The following is a 24,706-nucleotide window of genomic DNA, read 5'->3' as shown; positions in this document are numbered from 1 at the left end:
TAATCTCTTGTGCTTACCAGTATAACCAAGGAAAATCCCTAAGAACATATGGCTATTGGGCTTATTTCTGGTAGGGATCTAACACCAAACGGTGTGAAGTATAATTGAGACTTTTCATCAGGGAGACCCCCCATGCATGTTGGCGATATCCAACACCATCAACTTAACATTGTCCTCGGTGTTCTATAAACATAGCACAAAAATACAATGGTGGGATTTATATATACAACTCTCTACATCAACAACATCTTCCGTTTCTTGAGTTTCCACTTGATTAATGTGTGTTGGAATTATGGATAATGTGTTGTCATTGATGGCAACCTACTTGATAAATATGTCAACATTGTGATAAAAGGATGTTTATACTGAGTGATATAGATGTCACAGCTAGTATGAATAGAAAAAGGATAGTTCAATGATAGATGGATGGTAAAGACAAAGTTTGAGAAAGTATACGTGGGTCCTGTGAAGAAAGGTCATGTACATACGTAGGTATTGAGAAGAAAAATCGCATACATAATCTCCACTATGGTAATTTGAATACTAGGGGTATTTACCATGGTATTGGACCATAGTAATGGGTGTGTCAACGATTATTTAATCCTGTCAAAGAATACTTATGACATAACCAAGGTATTTAACTAAGGTATTAGCTAAGGAAAATATTGTATAAAGAGATGGAGATCAAGGTGTTGGGTGTGCAATTATTGGGTTGTCCATGAACGATTTAATCTGAAACAGGTGTGCACCATCGAGCAGGGAGAAGACTCGGATCTGAAAGATCTGAAATATGTTGACATGTATGCTTTATTGATTTACTTGTTGCAAATGTCTAAGTTGCTAATATTGATGAAACTATGATACTTTGATCTAAATTATTTATTCATAAGACTGTAGTATTGATAATAAAGGTTACAAAAAGTGAAATTGTGCTTGCAGCGAAAGTTTTACAGATCTCTATGCAAGTGTATTTTGGAATAGTCACATACATATGTGGATCCGTCTCTGTAGGGTAATGTATATCTTCTGCAGATATATATGTGGTTGTTGTGAATTATAAGTGCATACATACACAAATCAGCTGCAAGGAAGTCATGTATACATTCCAAGGTTTTGCAATTTGACTTGTTCATGATATTTGATCATTTATACTTTGTTTGCTACAGTCTGTTGATGATGTCTCTATCATGATAATATATGTTTGACAATATTGGTTGGGTTGAGTTGGCTATGAATGTTGATTAGTGATGATACTACAAAATGGTGATCTATGTTTGATTCAGTAATCTATGATTGGTTCAAGTAATCTGTGACTGATAATTTTTCTATATGTGAATCAATGATTTATGATTCAGTATTCATTATTCTGAGATTTATACGCAGGTCTTATATAGGGGAAACGTGTATATATGTGAGTCTTATTCAATATAGTCGCGTACAAAAATTGGATTTTTTTATTTTTTATTTTTGGTTAGGTTCTGCATTCAGTAATTTGATACTTCAGAATTTCAATTGATTTACAGTGTGGCAGTATCTTAGAGTCAGTGCTTTAGTTTGTTTGGCTCTATGAGTGGTATGGATCCAATTTGAAAATTTTATGAAAGGTGGCTTGGAGGTTGTGTGATGATTGTTTGATAGGTGGATCTAGTCTGAAATATTTTGAAAAGACTTCCACAAGAAGCTGAGGGTTGCAGCCTTAAAAAAGGGGATAGTAGCCCCCTTCTAGTAGGAGCTAGTAAACGAGATTAGGGGGTTGGAGCTCCTTTCCAGTAGGTGCTGGAGAACGAGAGAATATTATATCTTTTTACGGGTAGGTGTCTATGTACTGACAAGGGACTACATCAGTATAAATGTAATATTTTATTTATATCATAAGAAAGAAGATAGAGACAACAACAATGGTGGTTTTCTCCCACATTGGGTTTCCACCTAAGAATCCTGGTGTTCTATGTGTGTTTGTTGTGATTTCTTTATGTTTTTTATTACATACTAAAAAGTAATTAATATACTAATGTACTGATTAAGAATAATCATATGATAACTGATAGAGTTGGAATTTCGGAGAAGGCGTAGGAACCGAAAGATGAACCCTAATCGTGTTGCCGCCTCCATGATTTTGGCCGCCGTCTGGCATCGAGACGGCTCTGCAGACGAAGGGAAGGAGTGTTCCTCCCACGAGCTCCTGGTCAACCTCACTTCTGTCACTCCAGCCTTCGGAGAGGCGCGTTCCATACACGATTTTTTGGTATTTTCCATCTCCAATATGCTTGCTTTCCCTCATTTACTGAAAGCGCCCCTCAGCTGTTCAGCCCTCGACCCTGCAGCCAACAAATCGTGGACCTGTGCAGCTGGTTTCCGAGAAAACCATCCCCATCAGAGCGAAAGTGAAACGGCTAAGGAGGATCGCGCAAAGTATTCACTTGTCCATCCTCAGGCAGCGGCCCCCAGGAAGAATTTCTATGCTCTGGAAAGAAGCCCATTCATGGCAGTGCTTTTTCTGCGCCCCCAGAACAGCCATAACCCTCTTCTAGATCTGCAAAATTTTTCAAGCTTTCTGGATCTGCCTGGATGGATCACCCGGAAGCCCTCCTGGGCGGAGCGCATTGACAGACTCTTTAATCTTTGGACCCTCCCCTCCTCACCGCTCATTTCCCTGCGGCAAGTTCAGGAGGAGAAGGCCCATCAAAGCTCCAGCTCTCTCTCATCGGAGATTGGTAAGTGCAGGGGTCGGGTAGGAGGAGCCAGATCTGAACCAGACCTGCATGAAGATTCACAGGTTCTCCAGATCCAAGTCAACCTCCTGGGCAAGACAAACATGCATTGGGCACGCCCAACGGATCTTGTGCAGGACCTTCTGCAAAATCTGGAAGGTCGGCTAGGGATCCCCTCAGCTTGCCTCAGGCTGATATACAAGGGTAAGCAACTCATGAATACCCTTCCTCTCTCTTATTACAGCATTCAGAGGGATGCCTCTATTGTAGCCACTTTTCGTTTGAGGGGGGGTTCCTTCAGGCAGACCTCCTCTGCCCCTTCTTTCTCTTTTAAAGATGCTGTCCGCAAAGATTCTGCCCATTCTCAGCCCTCTTCATCAGCAGGCCATCCATTTGAGGCTCCAAAGCCTTTTTTGGTAGACAAATCAGAGGACATTCCTTCCATCAATCTTTCCCATCCTGGGATTGATGAGCGCCATCAACTTTTTGCAGAATCCGCACTTGTTTGCAGATTCAATGGGCTATGGCCTCGCACATCAGATTTATACCAATGGATTCATACCTATTGGACTAAAAAAAGCCAGATATATTTATGTTCAAAAGGATTCTTCATTGTGGTTTTTGACCGAAATGAAGATTACCAGAAAGCCTTAACGGGAGGCCCTTGGTTTTGGGGCTCGGCTGGGCTCTTTCTTACTCCTTGGTTTCCAGACTTCGACCCTTCTACAGCTGTTATCACCAAGATTCCCATATGGGTCAGGCTTCCGAACCTTCCGGCGCATCTATGGCATGTCTCGGTCTTCATAGCAATTGCAGAATCTTTAGGAAGCTACCTGGCTGTAGATTCTTCTCGAAGGGAAAATGGGCTCTATACATATGGAAGAATGTGTGCAGAAATAGATATAAGTAGAGGACTGCCGGATCAGATTAATCTCAAGCATGGAGATTTCCATTGGACTCAAACATTGGATTACGAGAATATAGCATTCCGTTGCCGCCATTGTCATCAGACAGGACACCTCCAGAGTTCCTGTCCCCAGCACCTCGACAAAAAGAAGACTCCAAAGTGCAAGCCCAAGTCCAAAAGTTGGAACCCCTGTGCGCCCCCTCCCCCTATGGACGATTCAGATTCCTCCAGTTCGGATGAGGAGGAAATTGTTGCAGATGGGCAGAATATTGAGATTCCGCTGGATGCTCCCTTGGACGATCCGTCAAACCCCTCGGTCTCTCAGCTATCCCAGAAACGTTCTCATTTTACTTCATCCTCAGACTCTGAGAAGGATATTTCGCCACCAGAGCAGAACAGTCTTCAACTTGTTTCGGTTCAGCCAAACTCCACTGACTGGGTCAAAGTAAGCAAGAAAAAAGGAAAAAAAAGTCGTGTGACTGTAACAACCCCAACAGGGTAGTTCTCTCTACTTCGTTACAGTTCTTTGTTATTCCATGCTCTCTATAGCCCTCTCCTGATTTTTCGCCAAGGAGCAAGGTGGAGCCTATCTCCCTGGGCTCCCTTGATTTTCTGCTTCGCTTGCTTGCAAGCTTGATTGTACTATACTCTTCTTTTTCTTAATAGAATTAGTCTTTACTCAGAAAAAAAAAAAGAATAATCATATGATGAAATACATAAAAATATCATTAAACCGAATATATGCAGGTTTTATTCTCTAAATTAGTGTACATACGCAGGTTTCCTTAATAACAGTAGCGTATATTTCTCATAATATAAAAATTGGAAGTCTCCGTTTAAAATACCAATTCACCCCCCAGTATTTTTCCCAACAATTGGAATCAAAGTAGATCCCTCAGAAGAAGCTTGATCACTTAAAGGGATATCCATCAAGATGAGAAATCAAGAGGGAGGATCGTCTATTCGGCCACCTGTGTTTAATGGAACTAACTTGGTTTTCTAGAAAGTTAGAATGAGAGAATATTTGCAGTTTCTTAGATCTGATGTTTGGTCAATCATTGAAGGAGGCCATCAATATCCATCCCCCATCCCCGCAAATGATGTAGGGAAGAAACAATATGAGACCAATGCAAAGGAAGTCAATGCTCTCTTAGAAAGCTTGGAAGAATCAAAATATGTAAAGGTTATGCAGTTGAATACTGCAAAAGCTATATGGGACAAGATTATCCATAGCTATGAAGGTGACACTAAGGTAAAGAGCGCTAAACTTCAAACATTTAGAATTCAATACAAGACTCATAGAATGCATAATGATGAAAGTATTGCAAGTTTTTTTTCCTTCGAGTAAATGAGATCATTAACTTAATGCGAAATCTTGGCGATGAAATAAAATATTCAATGGTTGTTGAGAAAATTCTAAGATCTCTAACCCCAAAGACCGATTCAAAATTCTCTACCATTGAGGAAATGCGGGATTTGAAGAACCTCACTATTGAACAACTCCATGGGATCTTAACAACTTATGAAATGAGAAAAGGGGGTCAACTAGATATCAGAGAAGAAACATTCAAATATACATATAAATGAAAATAAAAGGATGATCTTAAGGAAATAGGTTACAAATCAGACAAAGAAGAAGTGAATTTTGTAAAGAAACTCCAAGTAGGAATTGGCAATTTTAGAGGTGAGCTTCCTTTCAAATGTTTTTGCTATGGAAGAGTTGGTCACTACGTTGCTAAATGTCCTTATAAATAAAATCATGAGAAAGGGAAGAATTATTCAAAATGGAATGTTAGAGGAAGGTTTGATAACAAGTAAAAAAATTATACACTCAAAGATAATGAATGTTCTTCCAATAATGAGGATATTGAATCTATAGTTGAATTGAGGCTTCTGTGATCCATAATAGTTGAAAGAATAACTTCGGCGTAAATCACATGTAGACAAACATTTGTCGACGGGTTTCGAACCAACTAGTGTGGTTCATCGTCCGAACAAGTTGAAGAAACAGATCCAGCTTAGCATGATAAATAGTCTAAGGAGAGTCTCCAACGGCTAAATTGACTAACAGCTAATTTTGACCTTAGGACCCAGGTCTAATTATTTTAATATTATTATTATTTTTATTATTATTTATCTTAATATTTTATTTTTTTAAAGATTCATATCCAAAAAAGCCCTAATAATAATGACGGACTTTCACTCCATTACAATCATTTTATTTTTATTTTTTATAAATTCGCTGAAATGTAGTTACGTGCTCCTCAAACACAGGGGAGGTCCACACCGCCCTTTGGGTTTCTCGATTGCTCTATAACGAAGTTTGAAATTATCAATCGAACAAGAAATGACCATAGCTCCTCATGATTAACCTAGTGTAGAATCAGATTTACACACCTCGATAAGGGACCCTGTAGAGACCCGCGAAATCTCAGAGGTTCTGTTGTGTAGTTCTCTATCAGTCCAGACGGGTACGAATGCCGAAAAAAGAACGCCCCCAGAAGCAAAAAAAAACTCTACATCGGTTCTTCAAGCAACAATCCAGGGACTTTCTAGCACCAACGCGATCGCCAAAAATAATTTAAAGATTTATATGAGGTATGGAAATCAGTATTTATATTCTTGAGTCGGCTATGTATTGCATTACAGCCTTGTATTGTTCGGATTCAAGTTTTTCTTGCATGATAGTGACATCAATTTTAATCTTAACATGAAAAAGGGGGCAAATTTAGTTTTTCTCTTCAAGTGAAGGGGAGGTTTCGATTCCAGAAGGGTTTTTGGCGTTATATTTGATTTATGTATGGATTCCGCAGTTTGTATTGAGATTTGCTATGATGTATGAATTGCGTCTTCCTGTCTCTGCTGCTGGTTAGAGGTGATTGCATGATAATCATTGGGCGCCTCTTTGGATTGAAATGGGTTTAAGAATTTTCTTTAAAGTGTTTTGACAAAGACGCGCTTGGAGCCTGCTTGCACCTGCATTGCAAATAGTGTACTTATTTTGACTTTGGCGCCAGATCGGAGGGGTTTCTTTTTCCTTTAAAATAGCTTGGAAGCTACACACGGTCTTGTCCCCTTGAAACTCATGATATGCAGTGGGACATACCACAGTGAGAATAGAAACCCCTGGACGGCTTAACAGTCTGTTGACCCACCAATAAGCCAACACTCCATTGGCTTTAACTGGATTTTTGATCTGGTGTTCATTGGACCAACTGGTTGGAACAGTTGAAAAATAAAACCGTTTTCTGAGATAATAAGATAGATTTTGATAGCTTATTTTTTGTAAAGGTTATGGGTTTTTAGGGCATTGTTTATGAAACATTTTTCAGTGATAAACATGGAAAAGTAAAAAGTAATTCCATATTTCAGTTTTGGGTTTATTGGCATCACTTGGGTTTGTTTTCAGTTAAGGAATACCATATTTCAAGGTTTGGGTTTATTGGCATAGCTTGTGTTTGTTTTGAGTTCTAAGCGGATTTTGGAAGATTAGCATTGCTTATGTTTTGTTTTTATTTATTTAGGATTATATCATTTTATGGGGATTAGATATTTGTTTTCCGGATTCTGGAAAATTTGTACTTTGATTTTTGTTTTGTTTTGTTTTGTTTACATTGGGAGATTAGATGTTTCTCTAACATTATTTTATTAAAAAAGTGATTTCTTTGTAGCAAATGTTTTGGAGTGAAAATATCTTTTTGGTTATTATAAAATTAAAAAGTGATTTTTTGATATAAGATGTTTTGGAGTGTGATTTTTTTTGGGTTAAATTTTGATTTTTGTTATTTAAATTGAGTTTTTGATTGTATATATGGATTCAAAATTTTGAAAAATTCAAGTACTGAAGTTATAAAAAATTCACACTCAAACTTGTAATTCCAATAATGAAGTTATAAAAAGTTCACACTCAAACTTGTAATTCCAATAAATTTCTATTTGATTCGAAATAAATTAAACTGAACCAAAAATTAAATCGATTCTGAAACTTCCAAAAACATTTAACAAATAAACTAACGCTTTTAATTCTTTTATAAATTGTTTGGTTTTTCCTTTTAAAGTTATGATGAAATGAAATATCTTTAATTGCAGCTTTCACACTCCATCGACCTCACCTGTGAACCATTTAAATTCCCACTTGAAGTTTTTCATTCTAAGTGGGTGGTTACAACAGTTCTAGTATTCTAAATCCTCTTGCTTAGATACTAAAACAAATTTCAATTGCTTGGTTTTCTTATATCTTGCATTCCAGTCAGTCTGGTTTATTCGTATAGATTGCTTGCTTTCATTCATACGAGGTTGGCAGAAAGTTGGGATTGCCCATGTGGCATTCGACAAAATTGTAGGGAGGAATAGAGGTTATCCAGCATTTTATTTTTACAGAATTGGTCAGCATTCCTTTGAAACTTATGCCAGAATGAAACCCCAGGTTGACATATTAACATTCCATTGAATTCACCTCCGAAATAACATAATGTTCCTTTTAAGTAGGTTTATTTTATTTTATTTTTAAACTGGGTGGGTCGGTGTGAGACTTATTGGACCCAATCTTTTCTTTTAAAAATAGAAATTACACACTTTCTCTATATATACACTAAATATTATATGTTTACTCATACATATTGCTCTAACATGTAACATATCTGAAGCAAAATAGATCAACTCTCAACTGATCAGCTGAAGGCCTCGAAACAAATAGAAACGTGTTCTGAAATCATATAACTACCAGTTGGATTTTTGTCGGTTGGAGGAGGGTTTTTGTATTTTTTACTTTATTTTCCAATTTTCACGCTGACGGTTGCTGTGGGACAGCACTGGTTCTCTACGGGATGCGGTCGAATCAGATGGCGTTGTTTTTAGTGAGACTTTTTGGAAGTTTTTCTGGTAGGTTTTCTGGTCAAATTTCTCTAAAATCCGGCCGCAATTTATTGAAATCGCAAGTTTGATAGCTAATTTCTGCTAAACCATTTTAAATAATACAAATCAAGATTTAACCCCAATTTTTTTCACCGAATTCCGTCACTGGAATCTCCAAAAAGTCACACTAAAGACAACTCCGAACCAGATGATTTGACTGGTTCTATACCGAACGGGTTGTTTTGCTACTGAAGCTATCGATCTGTCTCAAGGGCCAATTCTGCGCTTTGGAGGGTTGAAGCAGCCGGTTACTGGTTCGCTTTAAGGGCTGGTTCTGCGCTTGGGAGGGTTGAACTGGCTGAAGCAGCCGGTTCTGGTTTCCGGTTCAGCTGGTTTTTGATTCAGTTGAGCTACACCAGTTCTAGTGTATGAAAAACCATTTGCTTAGATAATAAAACAGATCTCGATTGCTTCATTTTCGTATATGTCGTTTTGAAGTTTGATTTATTGGCATAAGTTGTTTGCTTTCACTAAGTGGTGGGCAGAAAATCGGCATTACCCATGTTCTGGATTATTTTCTCCTTAGTATCGTTGTTAGTATCGTTGTTCAGTCATATATGGCACTGGAATGTTACATATTTTTTTTTGCTAAGTAAGTCTAATCTATTATTCACAGTAAAAGCGTAAAATTACAGCACACTGAGTATGGTGAACCAACTAGCCTGAGAGTAAGGTCGTTTGAGCCAGAGATTGTCCAAAACTGAGAAATTGGATGAAATTTCCCACGCAGGGGACCCAGAATAACACAAACAACATACAAACACAACAGAAACTGGAAATTGATCTCGACACAGTAACAGAGACATAATTTGACACATTGAGCCAAAAAACCTTTATAACTGGGCCGCAAAAATCGGTTGAGCAGCTACAACGCTGGATTACTCGTCAGGTGACTCCTCCACGATCCTGCACCAACCCCTTGCATTCAGGTCCTGAGCTTGGGCCGCTGCATTATCATGCATATATGGAGGAGCAGGAGCCATAGGATTAACATTGACAGCGCTAGCCGACGGAACCATCCCGAGCTGCATATCAACAGTTGGCTTTGGAGTATTAGGGTCACCCACATCCTGTTCATCCTCTGTGAGTGGCATTGGGGCACTGGTATCGCCCTCATCTTGGGCTTCCTCTAGAAAGAGGACAGAGACATGAGCCGTGATCCGAGGGCGATTAAGGGAGCAATTGAAAGTAAAAATATCAGAGCCAAAGGAGGGCGAATTCGAAGAGCTTGGAGAGCTTGGGTCGGGGAATTGACTGGGCCTTAGAATGCCCTCATTTCCACATCGAGGTCGAGGATCCTGACTGATGGCGACAGACCCCGAGGATGGGCGAGAAGGGTTGCCCCGTCCTGAGCCTTTGCGGCTGAGCATTCTCTGGCGGGGCCTCGACATTGTAGAGGGAATACCACGAACAGCAGAGGGAATGCCACGAACAGCAGAGGGAATACCACTAACAGTAGAGGGAGTGCCACGAACAACGGAGGGAATACCACTAACAACAGAGGGAATGCCACGAACAGCAGAGGGAATACCACGCTCATATAGTGCACTGGTTTGTGTTTGCGAGCCACCACCTCAGTTGCGGGCCGCTGAAAAGAACCAGAGCTTGACCCCCACGAAACCCAAGCACCTGCAGAACCCTAACCATCCAAAACAGCATGAGACACAACAGCATATAGCCATGGCTGAGGCTAATAAACAATTCCCACCTCCTCGATACTCCCCTGCCATAACTATGGCATTCATGGGAGCCGAAGACTGATATCCAACTTCGCATGCGAATCGGGACGCCGTATTAATGCTTGTTTCAGACATTCCTTTGCCCTTAATGACACCCACCTGCAAGCGCTTCTCCTCCCACATGGCCTTATGTCCGATGATCCTGGCTGGCAGGTGGCTTCGCTGCTTCGCCCACCCCAGTTCCATCACACTAATTGCAGTTCGAATCACCCGCATCCGGGGCTGGAATGTTACATATTAACTGTTTAAACTTTAAACATTTTGTTAGAGATGTTGAAGCATTGGTGAAAGATGAAGACACAGATAGGAACCTATTACTTTTTTCAGACTACGATTTTCTCTGATGGCTTCACTTGAAATAAATAGTCACTGCCAGTACTTAGTTTTCTTACAGCTTCAAAATGCCGTACGTACTAAGAACTACATCGTAGAAACTGACTTCTTTTGCCCTTCGGTTTTAATAGAATTGCATGTTACATAATGAAATTGCACATTTGATTTTCATTTTTACACTAGTTACTAGTTCGTCGCCTTCTTGGATTTCTGTTAGTTGACAACACCAGAACTTATTATACTGACGACTACTGCTTTAAACTCATTGATGAATTTGGCTGGGTGCAGATTTGCGGATCAGACATCCATCGAATCAATTACACCTGTGCAACAATGGCGCACAAGGGAGAATCTTCAGAATCGTAAGTATCCTTGCTTTTCATTTTCAGAGGGTTTGGTTTATCAGGTCTATTTTGAAGTGGTAGTTCTTGTGTTGTATGCTGTTGAGCTAAATTTTGGAGCGTTTTGATTACAGGAAAGGAGTCAAAAAGGATTTCAGCACTGCTATTTTGGAGCGGAAGAAGGCTCCCAATCGCCTTGTTGTCGATGAGGCTATCAACGACGATAACTCTGTGGTCTGTCTGCATCCGGACACCATGGAAAAATTACAGCTCTTCCGCGGAGATACAATTCTTATCAAGGTATGCTTTGATATTGATAATGGTAAAATTGCCCTCGTTTCTTAGCTCTGTGGGATTCGATCTTTGATCTATTCGTGATATTTTGATCTAATTTGCCCGGGGCACCTGGGGTTTCGAATTTTGTGTTTTAGGGCAAGAAGAGAAAGGATACGATTTGTATCGCTCTCGCTGATGAGACGTGCGAAGAGCCCAGGATTAGAATGAACAAGGTTGTGCGTTCGAATCTGAGGGTTCGACTCGGCGATGTTGTTTCGGTTCATCAGTGCCCCGATGTAAAGTACGGCAAGCGTGTGCATATCCTGCCTATCGATGATACCATCGAGGGCGTTACTGGCAATCTGTTCGATGCATATTTAAAGCGTGAGTCTCATTTTTTTTCCCGACTCATTCTGTTTTCATATTTCTCTTCTTAAAGTGATGGATATCCTGGTTTTTTTTTATTTTTTCTTCTGAATTCTGCCTTTCCAATGTTTTCATTTCTTAATGTCTTTCTCACCTTTAGAAAATGTAGGTCAGTGCATTAAGTTTGCACCAATGCATGAATTTACCATCTTGTTATGAGGCTGTTCATACATGCCAGTATCTTAGGGTAAATTGTCTTATATGTACAACAAATAGATCTCGTAAAGGCAATTTGATTTTCATAAGCTTAAAGAAACTCAGGTTAGAAGGATTTGCTTTGTGCGTTTAATATGCTTGCATTGTTTGTTTGGGGAAGTTTATGCTACCGACCTCATGTTAGTTGAAATATGAGCATACAGTGCCATTTTAAGTTTTGAATAGCTCCCTGTAATTTGCGTTATGAGTTATCTTTCTAACATTGTGCGTTAAAAGTTTAGGATGTTATGTTTTGTGCAATTTATTTGCTTTCTTCTTCTCTTTCTACAATGTGGGTTAATAAGATCAGGTAAATATGGTTTCTAAAGTTCTGATATTTTCTTTGCAGCCTATTTCATGGAGGCCTATCGCCCAGTAAGGAAAGGAGACCTTTTCCTTGTTAGAGGTGGAATGCGCAGTGTAGAGTTCAAAGTAATAGAGACGGACCCTGGGGAATATTGTGTTGTTTCTCCTGATACTGAGATCTTTTGTGAGGGAGAGCCTGTGAAGCGGGAGGATGAAGATAGATTGGATGAAATTGGTTATGACGATGTTGGCGGTGTAAGGAGGCAAATGGCCCAGATTCGTGAATTGGTTGAGCTTCCACTGAGGCACCCACAGCTCTTTAAATCAATTGGTGTTAAACCACCAAAGGGAATTTTGCTCTTTGGACCACCTGGTTCAGGGAAAACCTTAATTGCTAGGGCAGTGGCCAATGAAACTGGTGCTTTCTTTTTCTTAATTAATGGGCCCGAAATTATGTCGAAGTTGGCTGGAGAAAGTGAAAGCAATCTGAGGAAAGCCTTTGAGGAGGCAGAGAAGAATGCCCCATCCATTATTTTTATTGATGAAATTGATTCAATAGCACCCAAAAGAGAAAAGACACATGGTGAGGTTGAGAGGCGAATTGTTTCTCAACTTCTGACACTGATGGATGGGCTAAAAGCTCGAGCCCATGTTATTGTGATGGGAGCAACTAACCGGCCAAATAGTATTGACCCAGCTCTTAGAAGGTTTGGAAGGTTTGACAGGGAAATTGATATTGGGGTTCCTGATGAAGTGGGGCGGCTGGAAGTCCTTCGTATACATACAAAGAATATGAAGCTTTCGGACGATGTATGAACTTAACCGCGTTGGAATTTTCTATTTTCACATATTTCAACGCTATTTTTTATACTCTCATATATTATGTTTTTGATTTTTGGTGCAGGTTGATCTTGAACGAATTGCGAAGGACACACATGGATATGTTGGAGCTGATCTTGCAGCTCTTTGCACCGAGGCTGCGCTACAGTGCATCAGGGAAAAAATGGATGTTATAGACTTGGAAGATGAGACCATCGATGCTGAAATCCTCAATTCTATGGCTGTTACAAATGAGCACTTCCAGACTGCGTTGGGCACCAGTAACCCATCTGCCTTGCGTGAAACTGTGAGTTGTGTCAAATTTCTTCTATCAATATCCTTTTCTATAAGTATCAGTCAAGAGGGGTTATATAAACACTCAGGTGCGAAGAATGTATCTCTTCTATTTGTTTATTTATAAGCAATAGTGTATTAATAATATTTGTATTTGTACGATAGGTTGTTGAAGTGCCTAATGTTTCTTGGGATGATATTGGTGGTTTGGAAAATGTCAAGAGGGAGCTTCAAGAGGTAAGCAGTGGACCTCAGGATTACTACATTTCTATTTTTGATTCCTTCAAGGATGTCAACTATGTGCGAATCCTGAAAACCACTAACTAAGATGTACTTTAATGTTGGTCTGTAGACTGTTCAATATCCAGTGGAGCACCCTGAGAAATTTGAAAAGTTTGGCATGTCTCCTTCGAAAGGAGTGCTCTTTTACGGCCCACCAGGTTGTGGTAAGACGCTGCTTGCAAAAGCTATTGCGAATGAGTGCCAGGCCAATTTTATCAGTGTAAAAGGCCCAGAATTATTAACTATGTGGTTTGGAGAAAGTGAGGCTAATGTTCGAGAGATTTTTGACAAAGCTCGACAGTCAGCGCCTTGCGTCTTGTTTTTTGATGAGCTTGATTCTATTGCTACACAGGTATGTTGACTTTCGATACCCAAAATTATTCTCATCTTTGAGTGGAGTGATTCATGAACGAAGTTTGTCATTTATCTAAAGGGATGTTAATTAATGTTGAAATAAATTGCACTTCACATGGTCAAGAGTAGTCCGCTCTTTATTGGAGTGATTTGTGTCCAGATTTTTTGTCGTACCTTGTCTAATGAGACATTAATTAAACGTTGAAATGTAATTCCAATATTGCAGCGAGGGAGCAGTGTTGGCGATGCAGGTGGTGCTGCGGACAGAGTCCTAAATCAGTTGTTAACAGAGATGGATGGGATGACAGCCAAGAAAACTGTTTTCATTATTGGGGCCACAAATAGGCCAGATATCATTGATCCTGCATTGCTAAGGCCTGGTAGGCTTGACCAGTTAATTTACATACCATTACCCGATGAGAGTTCACGCCTGCAAATTTTTAAAGCATGCTTGAGAAAGTCACCGGTTGCCAAGGATGTTGATTTGACTGCTTTAGCTCGTTATACCCAAGGATTGAGTGGAGCTGATATTACAGAAATTTGTCAGCGGGCTTGCAAATATGCCATTCGAGAAAACATCGAGCAGGTAAGCAATAGTATCCATGCTTATATACAGAGATTTGTTTTTGCTTGTTATATTTTTTCTTTGCTTTTACTTACTAGAATGTTACATTCTATGTGGCCTGGAGTAACAAAAGACTACGTACCTTTAGGTTCTGTGATATTTCTAGTAGACACTCATTAGCTTATTTTGAATATGATGTAGGATATTGAACGTGAAAGGAAGAGAAAAGAAAATCCTGAAGCTATGGATGAGGATGATAGTGAGGAGGTATCTGAAATAAAAGCAGCTCATTTTGAGGAGTCCATGAAATATGCTCGAAGGAGTGTCAGCGATGCTGATATCCGAAAATATCAAGCATTTGCACAGACGCTGCAGCAGTCTCGAGGTTTTGGTACGGAATTCCGATTTGCAGAGAGGCCAGGTGGTACAGCGGCAGCTGGTTCTTCAGAACCATTTACTGGAGCAGAAAATAAAGAAGACGATGACTTGTATAGTTGATAGGTCCCGTAGCATTAACACTGCCTGATTATTAAAGTGGCATGTTTATCTTCTTTTGGGCAACTTAGCGTATTTCCTGATACATTGAAAAGAATTTATGGAGGTTGTTCTAGAGAAGACCTTGTTCACAAGGTAGTCGATGCTATGAAAATCTGCTTTTTCTTTAACGCGTAGATAACTATTGTCTTCATATCAATCAATGTGTGAGTCTTCGTAGACTTTTTTCTTGTCCAATTATCTTATCTGGTAACATTTAAAACATTGCATGTGTATGCATTCTTTGTTTGTGAGTATTTTGGAGGTTTTTGTAATGTTCTGATATTCATGAGATCAACTACATATACTTGCCAAAAGGGTCAAAATATATCTTTGGCTGACGGTAATCCGGGCAACAAAATAAATGGGGGCATAAGTTGATATTGACAGTAGTGTCTTAGGGTGTATTAGTAAGGAAGGTGTTTTCGGGCTAAGGATGTCTCCTCAAAGCGGGTAGGTTAAGGGGCTCTAGGTCGGGATCAACCCCGCTAGGCGAAGAGCTGTATGTGTATCGTAGGGAGCCGGCTCAGTAAAGAAGACTAAGACTAAGCATCCGGTCTGTAAGGCCTTAAGTCAACTAAAATGTGTTATACTGTCGATTTGGCCTCATGAGTGCCTTTTTGGTAAGGAGATACCCAGCGCTGAGTAAGCAACGTTTAAATCATCTACCCTTCATTCAGCTACTCGCCAGAAGCACCCCTAGTGTTCTGTTCCGTCCAACTCTGCACATACGAAATAAACTTAAGTGCCACCTTTGTCACTTACAATAAGGAGATAGATCAGTGAAATATCTGTATCAAACAACTAAAATTCAATCATCAAAAGTGTGGTTCAACCAGGGTTACTTGGGAGTGGGAGCGAAAGCGACCATTTTCAAAAGTTCTCGGTTTGGGAGCGAATCTGGGAGCGATTTTATATATATATATATTTTATATTTTTCAATTTTTGATACATATATGTCAACAAAAACATGTAGAATGTGAATTAGATTTAAAAAACATAAAAAACATAGATTGATCATTGAACCATATCACATCAATCATCTAGATTTTAGAAATTATAATTTTCATCAACCATGTCCACAAGTTAGTAAAATACATATTACAACTGCAACATAATGAGTCTCGTGAATCATGATTCATCAAATTCAATCTTAAAGTTTCAACTTCAAGCTTTCAAAATTGAAAATTCAATATATAACATTTATCATCATTGATCACCAAAGTTGTACTTGTAAGTTAAGTTTAACGGTTAACCATTACAAGAAGTAATATCTTAGATATTTTTAAGTCCTAACTTCTAACTGTTAACATGAAATGAAATGTTATAAAATGAAATATGAATAATGAAATGAAATGAAACAACTTTAGTCTTTCACAAAGCATCATATTCATAACTCACAATCATTACCAATGAGTTATAACTTCCAACTTCAAATTTTCATTGTCACAGTCATATATTGTTTACAAAAAATATCATTATGATATGAAAGAGTCAAGAGTCAAGGACTCAAAACTCAACAGCTATGAAAACTAAAGTCTAATAGAAACTAGAAAAGACAAGTAAACTGTAAATCTACATGTGGCCTTTGCCATGAGAATCTCCAGGGGTATAAGCAGGTCGTGGTGGTCTTCTAGGAGTCTCCCGCACAGACCGACGACCAGAACTAGAACCTCCACGTGAGGGTGTAGATGGAGGTGGCGATAGCAAAGGAACAAGACTCGGACCTCGAGCACTGCGACTGGATGGTGGAGGTGGAGGTGGCATGGCTGCTGCAGCTGCTTCATCTTCATCCCTTATAAGTTCCTCTTTCAGTTCTTCAAGATGCACTATACCATCCTCCAAATTGTCATCCTCTGGGTGATTGTCCCAAATTCTATATGTGGGATCTTCATAAGCCCGATCACAGTAATGACTCAACAACCTCAAGTTGTAGTGCACATAAACCAAGCTTTCTGCTCGGTTTTCATTGAGTCTGTTTCTTTTCACATTGTGTATGACACTGTAGGTGCTCCAACACCTCTCTGCAGAAGAAGTATTCACAACTTGTGATAGACCTTTTTTTGCCAATTTTGGCAAAAGTCCATGGCCGCCATATGTTTCCCACCATGTGAGATCCTCAAATCTGTCTCTGTCTTCCATTGCATGGAAGGTACCAAACAAACCAGTGCCACTGAAGTATCTGCCTATTTCAAGGCGCACAACTGCACATTCCTCCCTGTTAGGTATCAACTTTTCCAATGCTTGCAAATATCCACTAGTTACCTCTGCATCTAAATGGGGTTTGGTCCTAATCCCACCCCCTGGTGCAGGTTGGCCCAACGAAGATGTAGAGTAGTATTTTGGCATAAGGATATACGCCAAGCAATGTAGTGGAAGATTAAGTTTATTCCACCGTACACACACAAAATCGTGAATCATTTTGTACAAGTCGGGATCTCTGTTATGAACAATATCTTTTATTTGCCCCAACATGGTATCCATCTGCTCATACACCTCACCAATCATTGGTTTGTCTGTATCTGCAAACCGAATCATGTGATAAGTGGGCTTGGTGAAATCCCACACTTGCCTCACACTTGTCCAAAGCTGACCATCAAGAGCGGCCTCCTCCACCAGTTCAAAACCTTCCCTGTCAGCTGCATTTGTAACCCTTTCCTTTAATACTTGCCAATGTAAACTTGATACCATGCTAGCCAATGACGCTCTTACCTTCAAAAGGCGCCTGAAGGTATTGGTAGCTATTACCTACCAAATCTGGTCTTTCCAATCTTCAACAACTTACTGCGGAAACGGCCATGTGTATTGGCATCAACTGATAAGTCAATAGAGAATTGGCCACAGTGACTTAAACAAGATATTCGTGCGTCATCTTTATTAATGGAGCACTGAAATATATCCTATTGGCATCCTGATATCGCATAGGAAATGAGTTGGTAACCAAGAATGAATTTGGCTAATATATCTAAATCGACTATTTTTTGGTCGATTTATAGACATTGGTGGGTTTTCTGTTCTTTTTTCGTAAAAATTGCCAAGAATTTGACAGAGATTTGCTAGAATCACTGATTTTTTTACAATCCCAGGTTCTCCAGTAGTTTGCTGAATTCATATATATACTGTATACTGAATTCATGGTTTGCTGAATTCACATATATAACGTATACTGAATTCATGGGTACCGTCAAAATCCTGTTTAAACAAACCAGAATGAAAATTAGATAACGCCATTCAATATGCATTTTCTATAATAATTTTATAACTGTTTTTGAAAAATGTTTTTTCGATTTTATATTGATGTTTTTATAAAATTTGCTAACACAGGGATGTGGGATTGTATTGTATATTCAAAATATGTATCTGATTTGCCACAACTATGGCAAATATTAGCAATATTAGCACAGTTATTTTGGAAAAACGCCTCTCAGTCAACGTCTTATTCCTAGTAGGACAATTTTATAGTTCTTTTCATACCTGCTTTCACTCAGATTTGAATAATAAAATTGAGAAGAAAAATAAAATATAAGTTGACTTTGGATGGTCATTCAGGGTTATCATTGAGAAGAGGAATACAGTATAAGATGACTTTGGATGGTTAACAAGGGCTATAACGGATACTGATTTGTTTTAATGATGTTTATTGTGAGTAATGATTTGTTTTAATGATGATTATTGTGAATATCTTGATGCTGTGTTGAATGGGATTCTATGCTACTAAGTGTGGGGTTAACCGCCAACATAATATGTTTTACTATTATTAAAATTTTAATAATATAGAAATATATAGTGAAAGATTGTAATTAGAGATAGTATACTATACCTGTTTACATTTTGTGTTTGTTTTTTTTTAATTTTTGAAGAGTGTATTCTGATCTCAAGATGGATTTATGCTCTAGATACATGTGAGTTTAGGTTATAATGAGCGCACATTTTCTTTGAAATGATTTTATTGTTGTTTGCTACAGTACTTTTTGTTGGGTGACACCATTTTTCTTGGTGCCTTTAATGCTCACATTGGGACCGAACAAACACTAGTGCATGACCTCACCAAGGAAGATCTGTCTATGTGTTCCATACCTTTTCTGGTTTCCAATTGGTGTGCGTGCTTTACACATAGTTGTTGTTGTGGTGCTATTGTGGTTGATTATGTGCTCTTTTTGATTAATTATATTCAAAATAACATTGTTGTTATTGTGGTTGATTATGTGCTCATTTTGATTAACTATATTCATAAATTTTCTCTCATTGACTCCCTCTTCGCAACTATGCCTATTTGGATTTTATGTATTCTAATTGTATTTTATGATGCGTGAAATGCCTCCGGAAGCCATTTGCCTCCTTGAGAACTTTTGTGGAACCACCTTTAAAAGAATTCCAACCCACTAGATATTTCTTGTTTTTCTTGGGTCTCTGCATGTTTTTGTTTGAACAATGAGACTGGCATTTCATTACCTCATTAGTGTTATCATGTGGCTCCATGATTTTGTTGTAGGCTAGTTTTGGACAACATAAGGTTTCTGCAACTTTAACACGCACTATTCGTGTTGAGAAATGGGTGCTTCTCTTGGACTTCGGGATCTACTTGAGTGAGTTTTTGTGAGAACATGTAATGATGGTTGCTTGTCTAACATGTCTTCATTGTAGTGCTTATTTTTGTAAATGATAGTCTTTTTTTAAGAGTTAAAATATGGTTGATATTTTTTAATGACACTCTTTAGGTTCCACCTTTTTTTCGAAAAGGGAGCAAAATTACTACAACCCACATTGCGAGATTTTGTTTTATGTCCTAGGCTCAGTTAAAGTTGGCTTTACAATCTTGTCTTTGTAATAGGTATGCCCCTCTTTCCATGTTTGAGCACCATTGTATTTGGATAAAATTCCAAGACATCAAATCAAGAGGCATCTTTTTGACATGATTGTAAAATTTACTATGTAGCTTGGATACATACATTAAGCACATTTTTATCCCTAGTAATATTAGGCTTGTAGCTAGATGTACATTTTAGGATTTTGATATCTTCTGTTATGAACCCTGTATTTTCAACAACACAGTGTTTTCTAGCTGTTCTGTCATTGGCTCTTCATTGATAATAGGAATAATTCTTGGTTTCACAGACATTCATGAAAGGATGGAGGGATTCTGAAGCCAAATCCATGCCCTTCTTCAGTCTTGGTGATTTTTGGGAGTCGTTCAACGAGTGGAGTGCATATGGTGCTGGAGTACCGATAGTGTTGAATGGAAGCGACACTGTTAAGCAGTGTTATGTACCGTCTCTTTTTGCCATTCAACTTTACACTCACCCTTCTGGACCTAATATTGGCACCAGGTAGATTATCCAATTCACCAATTATTTTCATAGCAAGTCATGTCAAAGGGAGGTTCCTTAATATTTTGTAAATCTGACCACAACTAAATGCTTTTGTATAATAATAATATGGTAAATAAGGCATAATATACACCATAGCTCCTGTTGTTTAACAATTTTTTTGGAGAAATCTATCTTTGCAAACAATTCTGCTCTAATGCTGCTCCAGACCATGAAAACACTGCATGCTTCGGCGACTCTCTATATCAGTTGTGTCATATATGAGACAAGATTTTCCCTGTCACAATTCAGTGTTAATGCACATGTCTTTCATTGGAGCAATATCATTTAAAACTTGATAACATTTGGACACATGATTCACGCTGGTTCAGTTGAGTCCTGAACATGCTCTGTTTTTTTTTGCAGGCGCCCTGGTGAGGAGAGTGATGCAAGTGATGATTATAGAGATACAGGGAGTGAAGGTAGTAGTAGTAGTGATGAAGCAGAGCGAGACTCAAAATATGGCGGGGCAATAGAAGTCACTCTAACGCTGCAGAAGAAGGCTTTTCTAGTGATGATGGTGAAGGAAGTAGTTGCCCTTCATTTCAATATTTTGAGCGAGCAACTCCATATAGTCGTGAACCTCTGGCTGACAAGGTAAGATTCAGTTATGCATTTATTTTGAGGAATGTTTTATTTCATGGTGTAGTTTCAATTGCGAGGTTAAAATTAATATCTGTTAACTGGATGTTGCAGATTGGAGATCTTGCCAAGGACTTTCCACAACTGAAAACCTTAAGCATTGATTTGTTGCCAACCAGTTGGCTATCGACGCTATTTCATTATAACTCGTTCATAATAGAAATACCCATAAAGCATGCATAATCATACCTTTTCCGCTTTTAACACGTCTTTGCACAGTTATCGAGGCTCCCTTTATCACTAATCGCAATCGGGTCTCCGTGGGTCTCATTAACATGCGTTCCTCCATCTCCTCCGATATGTGATTAAACTATCCTTCCAGACTTCAAATATAACAAACACGCCCATATAACCCTATTGGGTCCGCTCTTATTGCCTATCGCATTACTCCTCTGTCGATAAAGCTCTATTGAGTGTTTGCGATGCAATCACTTCGCTGATCGCATTGACATCATCGCAATCGCATAGATTCACGGCTGATGCTTACTCTTTGACTTATTCCGATTCTCCACCATTGATCCTATTCTCGATCCAACGACCGATGTCCTTTTCTGCTCAATCAAACTTGCATGACACCTTGTGACCGTTGATTTGGATCCACTTGATCTGATGATCCAAAATGATTTCGGGTGAGACACAAGCATGGAAAATAACCGCCCGATAAAGCGTTTTTCTCTCTCCTCTCTTGTGCTACATGTCAATTGCTTAATGGAATTAGGTGACTACCCTTTAATACCACTTACCATTTTTCTTTTGCCCGATAATCCGCCTTTGTTTATAAATCCACCTTCCTCTGTTAACTAATGCCTGAGCATGTTAGCGCCCGATAACCATAGATCCATGAGATCCAACGGACCCTGTGCATTGACACCACACTTCTTCGTTTGTCCCTTTTCTTGACTTCGCTATTTCTTCAATGTTTTCCCGTCGTTTTGGTTTTCTTCAATGGTTTCATTCTTCTGCTCTTCCACTGCTCAACTCTCTCTGAGCTTAACTCCGCATGCTCCTTTGATCATTGTCCTCTTGGACTTTACTTGATCCTTCGAATGGATTCAAAGATCCATTACGAACCTCTGTCTCGTTCTTTACCTCTGCATATTCTACAAAATTCTGTCTGTACACATATATTATACAGAATTCTGATTCACTCATAAAACATCATTCAATACTTGAAACACACACATTATACAATTTCAGAATAAACCTCTGTATTATATAAATATAAACAACGATTACAGAATGAGATTCTCTGTCTCTCTCTGGCCTGATTCTTCTGATTTGTGGCCTCTTTTCACACTCTGCCCGTAGGCTTACAACCACATTTTAGCTATCTATCTAGCCTATCTAAAACATATAACCGTCTAATCCGTGTCTTTGCCTTTTAGGCTTACATTTATACAAAGGGATTCTAAAACCAATTCCTGGTTTAGATCCATAGATTGCTCAACAAAATCCTAAAATCTCTTCCTCATCCCTAAGGATCCTCTCTAACCCATAAAATCATTAACTAACTCCTAATCTGAGTTTTATAATTAATTTTCAAATCCTCTCATCTGTCAATTATCCTAAATCCCTCATGTTCTCCTACATTCGAGAACATTTACAAATATGCCTCACTATATTCAATTAAATCCTATTCTCATTAAAATCACTCAAAAGCCTAAATAATTACATTAATTCGCACTTAGGAGACCAATTCCCTTGAAAACACAATACCCCTATGTCTACTAAAATACAATGACATTATTGCGTTGAATGCTCCTGCATCATGATTCCAACACAAAAGTAGAGATCAATGTAGCTTGGAATTTTATATATATTGTTGCATATATGGAGATTTTTGGGGATTCTAGGTGTGTTGTAGATTGGTTGAACGAGTACTTCTCCTTCAATGTTGGTTGGATAGAATCCGAGTGTTAAGGGAGCACGGGCACTTTCAACTATTATCTATTCTGCATATACATAGGGAATTGAATTGTACAATAGACACACTCTCTAAGAAATACTTGCAGGATAAGGAAAGATACATTTTCCTTGAAAAATATCAAAATGGCTCATTAGTGGGAAGGGGGAGAATTCAACTCCCTACTGGTCAACGACCTCAATCTCTTCTCTTCAGTTTTGACACAATCAAACATTGTGGATGCCTATCCGCAAATGTATATGTATACCTATTTAAACATTATATATATGTCGATAAATATTTTGTATTGTTGTATTCTAGTAAACTACTACACAACTTTTTGTGAATGTTTTAAGTAATGCCTATGTGTAAGCAGTAACAAATGTATGCACTCCTTTTATATTAATGAAAATATGATTTTTCTTCTTATAAAAAATTATATCCAAAAATTTGAACCGAGGTTAAAAGAATTCACCAAACCATTAAATTATTTAACATTTTTATCTAATTATTTTAAAATATATATAATAATAATTATAATAAAAACCAATTAATATATTGCTATTAAAAACAATTCCCTTATCTAAAAAGGACACTATATGAAATTAAGGACACTATATGAAATTATGGTTGGTACACTTTTAATCTGTCACGAACCTAAGTGGACTTATAAGTACTTTTATATAATTATTTTAAAAAATATATAATAATTACTATAATAAAGACCAATTAATATATGACTATAAGAACAATTCCCTGGTCTAAAAAGGACACTATATGAAATTGAGGTGGGTACACTTTTAATCTGTCACGAATCTAAGTGGACTTATAAGCAAATATTACAGGAAGCACTATTTAATTGATTTCATCCTAATCACGAATTAAATGTGAACAATTTGAATTGGCTCAAATATAAGTAAAAGTAAAATATTTATGAGTTATAATTTGAATATTTTAAATATAAATAAAAGAGAAATAATTATAAATAATTATTATAATTTATAATTTGAATTAAAATTATTTTAATGTAAGTTTAGAGATTTTTTTTTAATTGATGTTGAGTATGTGTTACATTGTTTGGTTTATTTAAGATTTGTAAATAAGTTAAAAAAAGATTTAGAAGTATTTTGCAAATGTGAAAGTATGCTTTTACAAATTATTAGTGAGTAATTCCAAATGGTATGTTTTTTCTTGAATAATGGAATAATTCTAAATATAGTGGTTTTCCTTTAATAATGATGATTAGTAAACCTATATTATAGCCATTAATGATGACTACCTGATCCAAGTGGCTCCAAAAATACTCAGAATTCAGCAGTGGCTATGGAAAATCTCAAAAATTAAAGTCCCTGGATTGAAGTCAAACTAGAACCAGATCGTACTCCTTATAGCCCTGATTTCAACAGTGTGAATGACACTCAAATCTGAGTTTGTATTGTCAAGTTATAGCTGGTCAAAATTCTGGTCAAACTTGGCCAAGTGGCAACCACTAAAGAGGCAAAAATTTGGCAGCATCCCAATGCACGCAATTCGTCCATCGGAATGGGCGAATTTGTCAAATCGTTAATTTGTCTAATAACCCTTATTTTCCCATGGGAAAATTTGAACTTCTATGTTACAAAAAACCAAAAGAATATAATTTTTGGGGTGGCGGGCCACCAACCCCGCTACCCCACCCAACGGTCTGACATAATTAAACAATAAAAAAAATATGTTTTAGGTGGCCTTGGGTGGGCAGGCCACCCCTAGCAGACCCGCCCAACCCCGTTCACTAAACCCCGATGGAACCTGCATGTTAA

At 38.2% G+C, this 24,706-nt stretch overlaps 1 protein-coding gene across 1 annotated transcript; it reads left to right on the top strand.

The window, feature by feature from the left end:
• The first annotated feature begins 5,990 nt into the window (after positions 1-5,990).
• LOC149255240 (cell division cycle protein 48 homolog) lies at positions 5,991-15,127 on the top strand. Its single transcript, XM_089460406.1, has 10 exons — positions 5,991-6,216; positions 10,893-10,966; positions 11,080-11,245; positions 11,377-11,605; positions 12,192-12,958; positions 13,053-13,274; positions 13,427-13,498; positions 13,614-13,895; positions 14,124-14,483; positions 14,664-15,127. The coding sequence occupies exons 2-10, from the start codon at positions 10,938-10,940 to the stop codon at positions 14,958-14,960; spliced, it is 2,424 nt and encodes an 807-aa protein (XP_089316532.1). The 5' UTR covers positions 5,991-6,216; positions 10,893-10,937; the 3' UTR covers positions 14,961-15,127.
• The last annotated feature ends 9,579 nt before the right edge of the window (positions 15,128-24,706 follow it).

This window comes from Pinus tabuliformis, chromosome 7, assembly GCF_031772625.1.
Source record: "Pinus tabuliformis cultivar Carrire ecotype Pingquan chromosome 7, CPIR1, whole genome shotgun sequence".
Lineage (NCBI taxonomy): Eukaryota > Viridiplantae > Streptophyta > Pinopsida > Pinales > Pinaceae > Pinus > Pinus tabuliformis.
Note: the sequence above shows the minus strand (reverse complement) of the source record. Positions and strands in the feature narration are given on the sequence as shown.